At 36.6% G+C, this 14,837-nt stretch overlaps 4 protein-coding genes across 6 annotated transcripts; 2 read left to right on the top strand and 2 right to left on the bottom strand.

Annotated features, from left to right (window-relative positions):
• Positions 1-2,072: 2,072 nt before the first annotated feature.
• On the bottom strand, positions 2,073-4,541 carry LOC133836893 (esterase B1-like). Its single transcript, XM_062267488.1, has 3 exons — positions 4,426-4,541; positions 3,730-4,196; positions 2,073-3,363 (listed from the first exon to the last, which is right to left on the bottom strand). Exons 1-3 carry the CDS (start codon positions 4,470-4,472, stop codon positions 2,186-2,188), a joined length of 1,692 nt encoding a protein of 563 aa, XP_062123472.1. The 5' UTR covers positions 4,473-4,541; the 3' UTR covers positions 2,073-2,185.
• A 1,629-nt stretch (positions 4,542-6,170) lies between these two features.
• LOC133836894 (esterase B1-like) lies at positions 6,171-8,613 on the bottom strand. The gene is made up of 3 exons (XM_062267489.1): positions 8,502-8,613; positions 7,806-8,272; positions 6,171-7,431 (listed from the first exon to the last, which is right to left on the bottom strand). The coding sequence occupies exons 1-3, from the start codon at positions 8,546-8,548 to the stop codon at positions 6,254-6,256; spliced, it is 1,692 nt and encodes a 563-aa protein (XP_062123473.1). The 5' UTR covers positions 8,549-8,613; the 3' UTR covers positions 6,171-6,253.
• Positions 8,614-9,650: 1,037 nt separating this feature from the next.
• Positions 9,651-11,603, top strand: LOC133836890 (esterase B1-like). Of its 2 annotated transcripts, none has more exons than XM_062267486.1 (3): positions 9,651-10,048; positions 10,107-11,000; positions 11,061-11,235. In XM_062267486.1, the coding sequence occupies exons 1-3, from the start codon at positions 9,704-9,706 to the stop codon at positions 11,088-11,090; spliced, it is 1,269 nt and encodes a 422-aa protein (XP_062123470.1). In that variant the 5' UTR covers positions 9,651-9,703; the 3' UTR covers positions 11,091-11,235. The 2 variants fall into 2 exon arrangements, with proteins under 2 accessions (XP_062123470.1, XP_062123469.1); XM_062267485.1 differs by having other exon boundaries at positions 9,652-10,048; positions 11,053-11,603.
• Positions 11,604-12,102: 499 nt separating this feature from the next.
• LOC133836888 (esterase B1-like) lies at positions 12,103-14,213 on the top strand. Of its 2 annotated transcripts, none has more exons than XM_062267483.1 (3): positions 12,103-12,508; positions 12,564-13,469; positions 13,531-13,765. In XM_062267483.1, the coding sequence occupies exons 1-3, from the start codon at positions 12,164-12,166 to the stop codon at positions 13,615-13,617; spliced, it is 1,338 nt and encodes a 445-aa protein (XP_062123467.1). In that variant the 5' UTR covers positions 12,103-12,163; the 3' UTR covers positions 13,618-13,765. The 2 variants fall into 2 exon arrangements, with proteins under 2 accessions (XP_062123467.1, XP_062123466.1); XM_062267482.1 differs by having other exon boundaries at positions 12,108-12,508; positions 13,523-14,213.
• The last annotated feature ends 624 nt before the right edge of the window (positions 14,214-14,837 follow it).

Here is a 14,837-nt window from a genome sequence, read left to right on the forward strand (position 1 = left end):
GATCATTGACTTTTCACTTCTCATAATAAATCTGTTTTTAGCATTCTCACTTTTTTTTAATATTTTATAGAATTTTGATGAAATCAGATATGTGACCACTTTAATTAAGGAATACGTTTACGAAGTTCAAATTATTTGAATTGTTTTCGTATTTCTTTTATTTCATAATAAATCCGCTTACACATAGTTTTGTTTTTATATGTAGAAAATGGGAAACGTGTATCTCACAAAAAAGTTTCATTTCTAATATTAATACTTGAGTTATTTTTGTATTCGCGAACACATATAAAAAGATGCTTATAAAATCAATTAAGACGGGAAAGGACATTCGATTGCCTCGTTTAGTAGGTCGAGAGCCTACACTCACACACACACATATTATCTTGATGCTCTCTCGGCTATCCCAAGTTGGGAACTTGGCCAACTCTTGTTGCCAACTCTTAGTGGTCTTTTATAGCAGTGAAGGCCAACAAAAATAGCCAAAAATAGCTATATTTTTCCACATTAAGTGTTGATTATTTTATGATACTTCTTCGTTAAGCAAAATGCTTAAAATTTGCCCAATTTCTACCCCCTCGGTACTCGAATACTTTCCCATACCAATCTGTGAAAGACACTTATGGGGGACGTCGTACTAAAAACACAATTTTTCAGCTCGTTGCAATCCATATCTGAAAAAAATCGATTTTTTTCGGTAGGCGTGTTAAAGAATTTCAAAGTATTCAATAAGTGGTTTTAAAACATTATCTTCTTCAGATAAATGTATTTTTTCCAATATTTCAAGATTATCTGGAAGTCTGATGTAAAAAAGAAAATTAATTAATTAGAATGTAACTGTATTCATTTTACGTCCTTAAAGTGGCGATCCTCCAACCAAGCATCGCGAACTTTTTGTTTATACATTTTAAGAATTTTTCGAAAACGACCCACAAACACAAAAATCAGTGATTTTGAATGTAGACAGCAAGTACCCAAACGCTACAAAGGGGTAAATAATATTTTAGTATTTAAAATACACAGTTCGGTCACGCTGGTCGGTAAACGTGGTGTGTATGTATCGATAGCCACACACAATGTCTCTATTGCCAATATACGATTTCCAAAAATTGTTAGAGCATTACTTATTAAGGTCGACAGTTTTTTGGTCGACTTTAAGTAAATAGATATTATCAAATATTTCAAATTTTTTAAAATAGCTTAAAAATAGCAAATTATTTTTGTGAAATAGTCAAAATAGCAGGCTCCTGCAAAATTGAGTGATTTCCAGTTTTAGGTCATGCAAAATAGCCAAATCTGGCTAGAAAATAGCTAAGTTGGCATCACTCATCCCAACTATCTCGATATTGGCTCTCTTTATGGATTCTCGCATTATGTGTCACATTTTTTGTTATACATAATTGAGCAACGCGGGCAGTCTTGATCGAGAAGCATAATAAAACGGACGTTACGTTACAACTCGTGTCAGATTCTTTCGTGTATTTATCTACTACACTAGTGACAATTGTACCATTCGAAGAACGTATGGACCAGACTATGTTATCTGAATTCCGAAGATATAGTCTTTTTAGTTACAGCCACCGGCTATGTACATTGGGCCTTCTCAGAGTCAACAGTAAATAGTTCGGTATGTAGGCTGAACACATGATTAGCATAAATTAAATTTATTACTTTATGTTTTTATAGGGCTATCACGGTTTAAAAGATCCCCATTAAAGTGGCAATTTGAGATATATCACAAAACTGATCATTTTTCTAACTTGTGTTTTTTTATCTAACAAGCACAAATGTTCAATTTTATTTGTAATTTGAAATAAGCTATTGAATTAGTTACTTTACATTAAAGCTATTATTATGGGATACCTTTGGGACTTACTGTACAGTGGTTGATTTTGCTGAAAAAAGTGATCGTATAGAATATGTAATGTAAAAATGGTAAGTAGTATATATGAAAAATAAAAACAAAATTTGTTTAAATATAGCTAAAATAAGGGAAATGAAAGTTCTCATAAATGAATAAATGAATTTAAAAACGTATGCATTACTAAAAAACCACAGTGAAAAATTATATGTCATAACTAAAGGCAAGGTTTATAGTGCAACTGCACTAACTTGTGTGTGTTTTTTATTTACAGTAAGATTAACAAAATCATGTACACTTGCTCTATGAGTTGTCTAGAGAGTCGACTTAAAATAATTTCAGTTTTTCATAGAAGCTATCCCAGAGTTTTAGTTGATTACGTTCAGGAAAATTTACGAACTCAAGTTTTGTGCTAATGTTTAGGCACTTGAGAGTTTCGTTAGGTTCAATCGCCTCCCATCGAACGGGTTCAATCTGAACACAGTTGGGATTTCCTTGTGTAGCAAACGAAGTCCACATGCCAATCATGTTCTCAATAGTTTGGTATTCGGGAGAAGACTTATCCAGTTTGAAGGATAAAACACAGTAAAATAGATAGAACACATCATCCGCGTGCGAAACTCCTCGTTCATGGTTCCCACAGTTCATAATACGATAAAAATTGTAAGTAGGGGAGTCGAAATCAAAGCGATAAAGGTAAGTAGGAGTTTTCGAAGCATAGGTCGATCGGGCGAGAACAGTGCGATGTAGGCCATGCCAGAAGTGTTTGAAGGAGAGCAATTGCAAGCATTCTTTTAGTTCCATTTGTTCTCTTGTGGCATCTTCGAAGCTGTCCTCTTTCAGTCGAAGTACGTACTCATTGATTTGTGCTGGCGTGGAAATTGCACGCACTTCTCGGGGAATTAGCGATTCAAAGTTCCTTAGAACATAACTCGAGTCATGCATGGCAAACTGATAAAACAACAATCCCTCAAAGGAGGTGCCACCAATGATAACTGGTATTTCATTTCCCCAAGCCGTCGATAGAGTTTCCTCGTTAGGCTTGGGAATAACACAACTCTCACTATCATAGGGTTCAACAACTGGTACAAATCCAAATAGCATATGATCTCTCTTCTCTTCTTTGGTCAGAAGTTTGTTAAAACAAAGTTTTTTTGCAGAAGTCTTTTGTAAAAAACGGAAGACTTCCTTTTCGTTGTTGCTGCCTAAGTAGCCCAGATGACAGGCAAGTCTATAAGGAAAGTTATAATCGTACTCATTCACCCAGTCACACAGTGACGAGCCTGACATGATGATCGCCTTGTGGAAGAGTCCTCGCGTCTGTTCTGTGGTCATCATAATCTGTGTTGAGGCTGCCCCAGCGCTAGTGCCCATCACCGTTATGTTGTTTGGATCTCCGTTAAAGTTTGAGATGTTTTCGTGGATCCACCGAAGCGCAAGAACCTGGTCCTTGAGACCCGCATTGCCGGGCACATCTAAATCACGATCTCGTAGACTGAGAAAACCTGTTAAAACGATGTTGATACTGTTAAAAATAATGGAATTGTAATAGTTTATAGAAACATTAAAAATTCCCGCTACCCATATTGTAGATAGGTACTCTTTCTAAAAGAAATGTTTAAGCTGGACAGAAGGAGCCATCAAACCAGATAAAGTAATATAATCTTGATTAGTCAACAACTAAGACGAAATCTGATGTTTCTTGTGATTTGTGGTATATTTTGAATGCAATAGTAAATCGATATATCAAATATACCCTTTGGTATATTTTAGTCTATTTTAAGAATAGATTTTGCTCTTGTTAAAAATGGTTAGCAGGTATCTCAACTTAAGCACAATAGGTTGTACCTCTGCTACTTGTTATGACTCACCTAGAGCGCCAACTCTATAATTGAATGTGATGAGTACGATGTCTTTCTTCATAAAATAATCTGGACTATAAAAATCCCTGGAGGCTTCGCCGTTTTGAAATCCGCCGCCGAAGATATAAACCATAACTGGAAGTGGCTTTTCTGATTTCAGGTGCTTAGCATACACATTGATATAGAGACAATCCTCGGCGCCTTCAAAATTGTGTAATAGAAAATGAATTTGAGAGGGCTTCGAACGAAGATAAGTGCAATCTCTGATTCCTTTCCAAGACTCCGGTGGTTGTGGTGCTCTAAACCGCAGCTCTCCCAGTGGTGGCTTGGCATACGGAATTCCTTCGAAGGCAAAGTACGGCTCCTCGTCGTATAATGTATTGCGTTGCAGTCCCTTAACCAATCCATACTTGGTGGGAACGATGGATGTGAATTTGGTTGACCGATTGTACTGAACGATTTTATGGAGAATAAGTCTTTGAATCGGATAAGGCAAAAAAGAAGGATTTACACATGTGAATACATATATTTATTCATTCACGATTTGTTAATTGGGTTGCTTTAATCTTATCACTCAATAAAATTTCTAATTATAAGTGTATGGCTTTAGATCCATTAAATATCTACGTTATATACATACAAAAGAACTACTGCGTTCGTTGCACGTAAAGCTATTAAGAAAATAAACTGTATGTTTCCACCTACTTGCCGCCCAACTTCAGCAGATCTAAAGCACTTATTTCCGTTGTCATGTTGGTAGTAGTCTTTTTGAGGAATATGTACTCGTGTCAGAATGTCGTAATCCGAAGCCGAAATGCTTTGGTTTTGTCTCGACCAATTTGAAAACTGATCTGTTACTGTTGCTATCAACAGGTACCCAAAGTCGCACGCAATGTTATTGTGCAGTAAAACATCACTAATGTGAGCGACATTAAAATTCAGCATTTAAAAAAGTTATATTTACGTAATATTAAAACCTTTATTCTATGTTGATACATAATTGTATTATAATCTCCTAATATTCGTATTCACAGTTCTCATCAGAAATGACAAAAATGAGAATTTATCTTTTTACACGCCACGAGGTAGTGTCGTGGTTTTTATTGAATGGCAATTGGAGCATGAAAACTGTATTGAAATAGCATCACTTAAGGCCATTGTGAAAAGGAAGTGAATATTTCCACTTACTTGCCGCCTAACTTCAGCAGATCTAAAGCATCTATTTCAATTTGCATAATAGTAGTTGCGGGACTCGAGATACTCGGGAATCAATGTTGTGATCCAAAACAAGAACGTTTTTAATTCCGTCTCATCCAATTGACAATTTACAACTGATCGTTCGTAGTATTAAAAATCACGCTATCAACAAGTACTCGTACTCCCACCCAATGTTATTGTGCAGTGAAACGTCACTAATGACATTAAGCCGTAAAAAAATGTATTATGCTTTTAATAATTCATATTATAACAAGTAAGAAAGCTACAGTCGAGTGTACTCGACTGTGAGATACCCGCTACCCAATTTGATTAAAAGCAATATGTTTTGCGGTATTATTCTGAAAATATACCGAATATACTGAAAATATACTAAAAAATATACCAATTGGCATATGTCGTATATCGATATAGTACCGCATTCACAATATACCATAGACGGCACAATATACCAAATTGTCGGCCAAACCACCTATGACCCTTAGTACGTAGGCGTTTTTGCCCATACAAAAGTATTTCTTTAATAACTTCGACAATTTTGATGTATACAATAACAACAATAGTATCTATAATTCCTGAAAATTTGGTTGCGATCAGATAAAAATTGTGAGAGTTATTAAAGAAACAGTTTTTATGGCTACTTACTAGAGGTCTTAGATGCTTTGGCCGACAATTTGATATATTGTGCTGTCTATGTTATTTTTTGAATGTTGTACTCGATATATCAAATATATCATTTGGTATATATTTTTGGAATTTTTGTAGTATTTTCGGTATTTTTTAAAAATAATACCGCAATATTTTGCTTTATTCAAAATGGGTAGCGGGTATCTCATAGTCGAGCACACTCGATTGTAGCTTTCTTACTTGTTGATATTTGTAATTTAAAACAATTTGAAATAAACTATTGAATTAGTTAGATTATATTACACCTATTAGGGCTACATTCCGAGTCAAGCAATTAAAAACAGGTAAGTTTCAAGTTATGGGATACCTTTGGAGCTTGCTGTACAGTGGTTGATTTTGCTGAAAAAAGTGATCGTATAGAATATGTAATGTAAAAATGGTAAGTAGTATATATGAAAAATAAAAACAAAATTTGTTTAAATATAGCTAAAATAAGGGAAATGAAAGTTCTCATAAATGAATAAATGAATCTAAAAACGTATGCATTACTAATAAACCACAGTGCAAAATTAAATGTCATAACTAAAGGCAAGGTTTATAGTGCAACTGCACTAACTTGTGTGTGTTTTTATTTACAGTAAGATTAACAAAATCATGTACACTTGCTCTATGAGTTGTCTAGAGAGTAGACTTAAAATAATTTCAGTTTTTCATAGAAGCTATCCCAGAGTTTTAGTTGCTTATGTTCAGGAAAATTTACGAACTCAAGTTTTGTGCTAATGTTTAGGCACTTGAGAGTTTCGTTAGGTTCAATCGCCTCCCATCGAACGGGTTCAATCTGAGCACAGTTGGGATTTCCTTGTGTAGCAAACGAAGTCCACATGCCAATCATGTTCTCAATAGTTTGGTATTCGGGAGAAGACTTATCCAGTTTGAAGGATAAAACACAGTAAAATAGATAGAACACATCATCCGCGTGCGAAACTCCTCGTTCATGGTTCCCACAGTTCATAATACGATAAAAATTGTAAGTAGGGGAGTCGAAATCAAAGCGATAAAGGTAAGTAGGAGTTTTCGAAGCATAGGTCGATCGGGCGAGAACAGTGCGATGTAGGCCATGCCAGAAGTGTTTGAAGGAGAGCAATTGCAAGCATTCTTTTAGTTCCATTTGTTCTCTTGTGGCCTCTTCGAAGCTGTCCTCTTTCAGTCGAAGTACGTACTCCATGATTTGTGCTGGCGTGGAAATTGCACGCACCTCTCGGGGAATTAGCGATTCAAAGTTCCTTAGAACATAACTCGAGTCATGCATGACAAACTGATAAAACAACAATCCCTCAAAGGAGGTGCCACCAATGATAACTGGTATTTCATTTCCCCAAGCCGTCGATAGAGTTTCCTCGTTAGGCTTGGGAATAACACAACTCTCACTATCATAGGGTTCAACAACTGGTACAAATCCAAATAGCATATGATCTCTCTTCTCTTCTTTGGTTAGAAGTTTGTTGAAACAAAGTTTTTTTGCAGAAGTCCTTTGTAAAAAACGGAAGACTTCCTTTTCGTTGTTGCTGCCTAAGTAGCCCAGATGACAGGCAAGTCTATAAGGAAAGTTATAATCGTACTCATTCACCCAGTCACACAGTGACGAGCCTGACATGATGATCGCCTTGTGGAAGAGTCCTCGCGTCTGTTCTGTGGTCATCATAATCTGTGTTGAGGCTGCCCCAGCGCTAGTGCCCATCACCGTTATGTTGTTTGGATCTCCGTTAAAGTTTGAGATGTTTTCGTGGATCCAGCGAAGAGCAAGAACCTGGTCCTTGAGACCCGCATTGCCGGGCACATCTAAATCACGATCTCGTAGACTGAGAAAACCTGTTAAAACGATGTTGATACAGTTAAAAATAATGGAATTGTAATAGTTTATAGAAACATTAAATATTCCCGCTACCCATATTGTAGATGGGTACTCTAATTATGATCCTAAAAGAAATGTTTAAGCTAGACAGAAGGAGCCATCAAACCAGATGAAGTAATATAATCTTGATTAGTCAACAACTAAGACGAAATCTGATGTTTCTTGTGATTTGTGGTATATTTTGAATGCAATGGCAAATCGATATATCAAATATACCCTTTGGTATATTTTAGTTTATTTTAAGAATAGATTTTGCTCTTGTTAAAAATGGTTAGCAGGTATCTCAACTTAAGCACAATAGGTTGTACCTCTCTTACTTGTTATGACTCACCTAGAGCTCCAACTCTATAATTGAATGTGATGAGTACGATGTCTTTCTTCATAAAATAATCTGGACTATAACAATCCCTGGAGGCTTCGCCGACTTGAAATCCGCCGCCAAAGATATAAACCATAACTGGAAGTGGCTTTTCTGATTTCAGGTGCTTAGCATACACATTGATATAGAGACAATCCTCGGCGCCTTCAAAATTGTGTAATAGAAAATGAATTTGAGCGGGCTTCGAACGAAGATAAGTGCAATCTCTGATTCCTTTCCATGGCTCCGGTGGTTGAGGTGCTCTAAATCGCAGCTCTCCCAGTGGTGGCTTGGCATACGGAATTCCTTCGAAGGCGAAGTACGGCTCCTCGTCGTATAATGTATTGCGTTGCAGTCCCTTAACCAATCCATACTTGGTGGGAATGATTGATGTGAATTTGGTTGACAGATTGTACTGAACGATTTTATGGAGAATAAGTCTTTGAATCGGATAAGGCAAAAAAGAAGAATTTACACATGTGAATACATATATTTATTCATTCACGATTTGTTAATTGGGTTGCTTTAATCTTATCACTCAATAAAATTTCTAATTATAAGTGTATGGCTTTAGATCCATTAAATATCTACATTATATACATACAAAAGAACTACTGCGTTCGTTGCACGAAAAGCTATTAAGAAAATAAACTGTATGTTTCCACCTACTTGCCGCCCAACTTCAGCAGATCTAAAGCACTTATTTCCGTTGTCATGTTGGTAGTATTCTTTTTGAGGAATATGTACTCGTGACAGAATGTCGTAATCCGAAGCCGAAATGCTTTTGCTTTTGTGTCGACCAATTTGAAAACTGATCTGTTACTGTTGCTATCAACAGGTACCCAAAGTCGCACGCAATGTTATTGTGCAGTGAAACATCACTAATGTGAACGACTTTAAAATTCAGCATTTAAAAAACTTATATTTACGTAATATTAAAACCTTTATTCTATGTTGATACATAATTGATAGTTTTTATAATAAGAATATTTAATAATATCGCCTAGTGTTCAATTTTCGTCTTAGAATGTGCTTACTGTGCATTCTACGTATTATAATCTCCTAATATTCGTATTCACAGTTCCCTGTTGATGTTTTAATCAGAAACGACAGAAATGAGAACTTATCTTTATACACGCCACTCGAGGTAGAGTCGTGGTTTTTATTGAATGGCAATTGTATTGAAATAGTATCAGAGCCGAAGCGGTACTGAGGGCCCTGCTCTTTAGAGACAGCTGTTTTTGTTGATAATATGTACTATAGTTGCCTAATATAATATTTCTACCAGTACAGAAAATTTAATGAATTTTAAAGTAAATATGTGCGCATGTTATGCAGTTATGCAGCCAGGTTGAAAGATCATAGTAATAAAGGCCATTTAACATTTAAGAACATAAACAATAAATATAATATAGTAAAGTTTCTGTATGTACTCAAATCATTATCTTTAACTATGTTAAAATATAAATTCGTTCTTGGGCAGTGCTGGGCAGCAATGTATTTGTGATTAATGTTGAGTCCATTAAGATTAGAGTTTAACGACTTTCTACCCTATTATTAAATCCGTTTCTTGCATGCTTACTCTTAACTTATAAATTACTTTATATTATATCTGATGGTCGAAGAGAATTGAAATTATAAACTATTTACATATATACAAAAGGTTTACATTAATCCACCGTGACCAATTTGATTTTTAATACAATTTCTATTTTTATTGAATGTATTCAAATTATAATATAACAAAATGCCTTGAAGATCGTTACCAATTGTGGAAGTAAAAATTGTAATATAATTTAAACTTCGTGATTTTAAATCATCGTAGTTGCCTTTGCGTGGCTTTGGATGATTCATATTAATTGGATAATGAAATGTTAAAATTTAGCCGAAAAAGCAAAATCAAAATTCTGCATCTGTTCTTCAACAAGTTGAACTACTCGCAATGCCATGAGACGAAGACCGTTAAGCTACCCATAGGCAATGTGAAGGGCAAATATGAGGCTGGACTTTGTGGGATAAGCTTTTATAGTTTCGAGGGCATTCCCTATGGTAAGCCACCGATTGAAGAGCTTCGATTTCGACCACCGCAACCGGTGGATCCATGGAAAGAATTGGATTGCCTTGAGGAAGCCGATTTGCCCGTACAGAAGGGGAGCCAAACTGGAGAGGTGTTCGGAAGTGAAGATTGCCTTAAATTAAATGTATACACCAAGCATGTATGGTTAAACTATTTTAAAAACTCAATCTATTATTAATATCCGAAAATTTGTTCAGTTTGATACCCAGAAACCGTTGCCTGTCATTGTCTACTTTAATGGAGGAGGATATCGTGAAAATGGTGCTAGCCGAAGAAGGTATGGACCGGACTATCTGATGCACGAAGATATTGTCTTTGTACTCTTCAGCCACCGTCTGTGTACTCTGGGTTTTCTAAGTTTCAGCAGTCCAGAGTTAGGTATACCTGGCAATGCTGGAATGCATGATCAGGTGCTTTTGTTGCGTTGGGTGAACAAATACATCTCATATTTCAATGGGGACGAAAATAACATTACTATATTGGGCACAAGTTCTGGGTCTACATCGGTACATTTTATGATGTGCTTGCCACAGACTTGTGGTTTATTTCATCGGTGCATCATGATGTCTGGTTGTATGCTTAATCCATGGGTTAATTTACCCAACACCGAAACTTTTGCTTATCGTCTTGCGAAGTTCAAAGGTTACAATGGATCTGCAGCAGATGCAGACGTATTAAAGTTTCTTTGCTCACTTCCCGCTGAGGAGTTAGTAGACCATCATCTATTTGGATATACTGATTATTGCTTTGGACATTTATATCCCTTTGTGCCCGCATTGGAGACTATACCGAGTAACACTGATGGCCTTCTTAATCGTCCTTTTGATTTGATGATGAAAGAGGCTTGGTCATCGAATGTCCCTCTGCTAATAGGAGGCTCTTCGTGCGAGGGATTGTATATGTATCCCTACTGCAAGTTAAATAATGGACTCTTGATGGATCATCTCATAAAGCAGCCGGCTTTGATACTGCCATATGATCTGTATGTGTGCTCATCCGATGATGAACGAAACAATATGGCTGAAATGTTAATAAAATTCCACTACGGACCCAGAAAGATTTCTAAATCTGATGTGATGCAGACTCTGGATGTGAGTATCCTTGCGAGCTACGAGAATATTTATTGTATTCCTTAACCTTAAGCATTTTAGTTACAAACTCTTTTGGCATGGATTTCATAGAGTGGTTCTCTCCCGTCTGGCCTTTGCCAAGGCTCCCACATATCTTTACCGTTTTGATTTTAACTCCCCCAAGTCGAATTTGCTGCGAGTTGCCTTATGCGGTGAGGATATTATGAGTGGAGTTTGCCATGCTGATGAGTTGGGCTTCATATTCCCAAGAAGACGTGAGCATCTGTGTGAGGCTGGGAAATTGACCATCCAAAGATTGATTGGAATTATTACGACTTTTGCTCGCACTGGAAATCCTAACTGTGTGGAAACAGAGTCAGAGATGTGGGCACCCGTAGACCGAAAAGATCCTTTTAAAGTTATGAACATCGGAGATAAACTTGAGATACAGACACAACCAGAAAAAGAGGGTATTAAAGCGTGGAATAAACTTTACAATAATGACGCTTTCTTACTATATAACGGATAGTCACAGTAAAAATGTTCGAATTATAAAAATTTATTTTAAGTCGAGTAACTTATATGATAAGTAATAAGTCATACATAAAAGTCACCTCTTTAAGTATTTGTTAAAGATTATTATTATTATTATACAAAACATCTAATTACTTCAAAATTTTGTGCATTCTGTGAAATTGAAATACAATCCAATGACTATTTGGTCATTCAAAAAAACTAGAATTCAGTGTTTACATTTCTACCCAATTAACATCTAGTGGTTCAAACATCAATAGCTCTGAGGCAACAGTTTAAAAAAAAAATCGACTTAAATATTTCGGAATAAGCTAAGTTTGTTAATTGTTTGATACACTTGATTTCACATTTAAATTTTTTTTATTTGGCCACCAAATTAATCCGAACATAGACAGTATATAATAAAAAAAAAAACCGAAAACAAAATTCATTGACTAAGTACAATGTGTTTTCTTACCTGAGTTCATTGAAAGTAACAGAAAATAACTTTACTAGACGTACTTAATTAAATTGATAAAGTATTCGAGTATTTTATTAAAACTTTTTTTCAAACATCAACAAAAAGCTATAGTGAATAATAATGAGCAAATTAAGTTGATGCATCCAAGTTGCCTTTGCCTAACTTCGATTCGCAATCATTCAGTAATGACATGTTGAAATTTGGCCGAAAAAGCAAAATCAAAATTCTACAGCTTTTGGGCCTGAAGTTGAATTACTCGAAATGCCCAGAGACCAAGGTCCTTAAGCTGCCCATAGGCAATGTGAAGGGCAAGTATCAGACCGGATATTGTGGCAATAGTTTCTATAGTTTTGAGGGCATTCCTTATGGTAAGCCGCCCATCGGAGACCTTCGTTTTCGACCACCACAACCGGCTGAGCCATGGAAGGAATTGGATTGCCGTTACGAAGCTGATCCGCCTGTTCAATTTATAAGAGATACAGGCGAAGTGCTCGGGAAGGAAGATTGTCTTAAATTGAACGTGTATACCAAGCATGTAGGTTAAAGTTAAAAGAAAGTACGAATTTTGTGTAATTCGTATTTACTTATAGTTTGATAATACAAAGCAACCACTGCCAGTAATTGTCTACTTTCATGGAGGAGGCTTCCGAGAAAATGGTGCTATACGAAGCAAGTATGGACCGGACTATCTGATGCGCGAAGATATAGTATTCGTAATTTTCAGTTATCGCTTGTGTGTTCTGGGATTTCTCAGGTTGAGCGATCCAGAGTTGGATGTTCCGGGTAATGCCGGTATCCATGATCAGATGCTAGCACTTCGATGGGTCAACAAGTATATTTCACATTTCAATGGGGATGCAAAGAATATCACAATAATGGGCACAAGTGCTGGTGCTGGCTCGGTGCACTTTATGATGTGCTTGCCACAGGCAAGTGATCTATTTCAAAGATGCATCATGATCTCGGGTTGCATGATGTGTCCTTGGGTGAACGTGCCCGAAACGGAGACTTTTGCTTATCGACTTGCTAATGCCAAGGGCTACAAAGGATCTACAGCCGATGCAGATGTTTTAAAGTTTCTTTGCTCGCTTTCCGCGGAGGAGTTAGTAAGCCACCATCTATTTGGGCCTAAGGAACGCTGCTTTGGACATTTATATCCCTTTGTGCCATCGTTGGAGACTCAACCTAGTAGCATTGGCGCAAGAGGAGGTTTGCTTAATCGTCCCTTTGCACAAATGATGAGAGAGGCTTGGTCGACAAATTTACCATTGTTGATGGGCCATACTTCTTTTGAGGGATTGGTCATGTACCCTTACTGCAAGGTCAACAACGGACACATGATTGATCTACTTATACAGCAGCCGGCTTTAATATTGCCGTATGATCGGTATGTGTGCCTATCCAACGACGAACGCGTCGAACATGCTCAAAAATTAATTAGCTTCCACTACGGTCCCAGAACAATTTCTAAGTCGAATGTTGTACAGACTTTGGATGTGAGTAAGCGTTAAATTATATGTGTATATTTTTTATTTTATTCTTTCTTTAGCATTTTAGCTACAAAAGTTTTTTGCATGGAATGCACAGAGTGGTTCTTTCTCGACTGGCATATGCCACTGCTCCCACATATATGTTCCGCTTTGACTTCGACTCACCCAATTCCAACCTAATGCGCCTCAAATTATGCGGTGATGATATTCTACGTGGAGTTTGCCATGCTGATGAGCTTGGTTTCATATTCCCAAGAAAAATGGAAAAATTGAATGAGGCCGGAGTTTGTACAGTACAAAGAATGGTTAGCATCATTACAACATTTGCTCGCACTGGAAATCCTAATTGCGTCGAAACAGAGTCCGAGCTTTGGAGTCCGGTTGATCGTAAGGATCCCTTTAAAATTATGAATATCGGAAATGAACTTGAGGTTACAACACTACCTGAAAAAGAGGGTATCAAAGTGTGGAATAAACTTTACAACGATGATGCTTGCTTACTTTACGGTGGATAGCAATAGAAAATCTTCTTGGGAATCTTCAAAATTAGATCTTCAAAGACATACATTGGAAGTCAACCCTTGTAAAAAAAAATCTAAACCATGGACGCCATCACAAAATAATCTTCTTCATAGTCGATCGAACGAATTGCATTACAGAACTGGACTATAAGAACATTATCTTTATAACTAAGTTTGATAAGAGAAAAAAGCTTGTTAATATTAGTTTCAATATAATATTTTTAATACGTTTTTACTAAAAGCTTACTTATTTTAAGCATTTGTATTAATGTTTTTGATAAGTTATTTAATTTGAACTATATGTAAAATGTTGCATACTAGAAATTTATAAATTGTTGTGCATTTAAGAACCCATTAAGTATGTTATGGTTATGGGAGCAGTAATAATATTTCGATACCTCACTGTTAGTCGAAAAGCTTTTAGCTTAAAGCTTTATGTTAAAGCCGCTATATAAGCTTTTTGCGCAACACCCGAGACTTCAGAACCACTCAGCGTGCGGTGTTTGTTTATATTGCCGGCACGATCAAGTGTGTCTGACCCACTGAGAGAGAATACCCCGCCTCCCGCTGGCAACCAAAGTAACATAGTTAATGACATTCAAACTTGTATTTGTTTACATGCGCTGAAAAGTTGCTTATAATGCAGTTTGGGCTTGTGCTGTTGGCAAATCAATTGATTAATTATTCAGCTGTTTTAGGCGAGCCACTACAACTCGCCACTGCCATAACCAGAGGCGCCGCACTCGCATTCGCACTGGCAATGTTGACGGCCCACACTTTTTTCTCTACTCCTCTCTTTCTCCTCCACACACTCTATACTCTACACGCTCCACGCTTAACGCTTGACGCTCTT

Source organism: Drosophila sulfurigaster, chromosome 2R, assembly GCF_023558435.1.
Source record: "Drosophila sulfurigaster albostrigata strain 15112-1811.04 chromosome 2R, ASM2355843v2, whole genome shotgun sequence".
In the NCBI taxonomy this organism is placed as follows: domain Eukaryota; kingdom Metazoa; phylum Arthropoda; class Insecta; order Diptera; family Drosophilidae; genus Drosophila; species Drosophila sulfurigaster.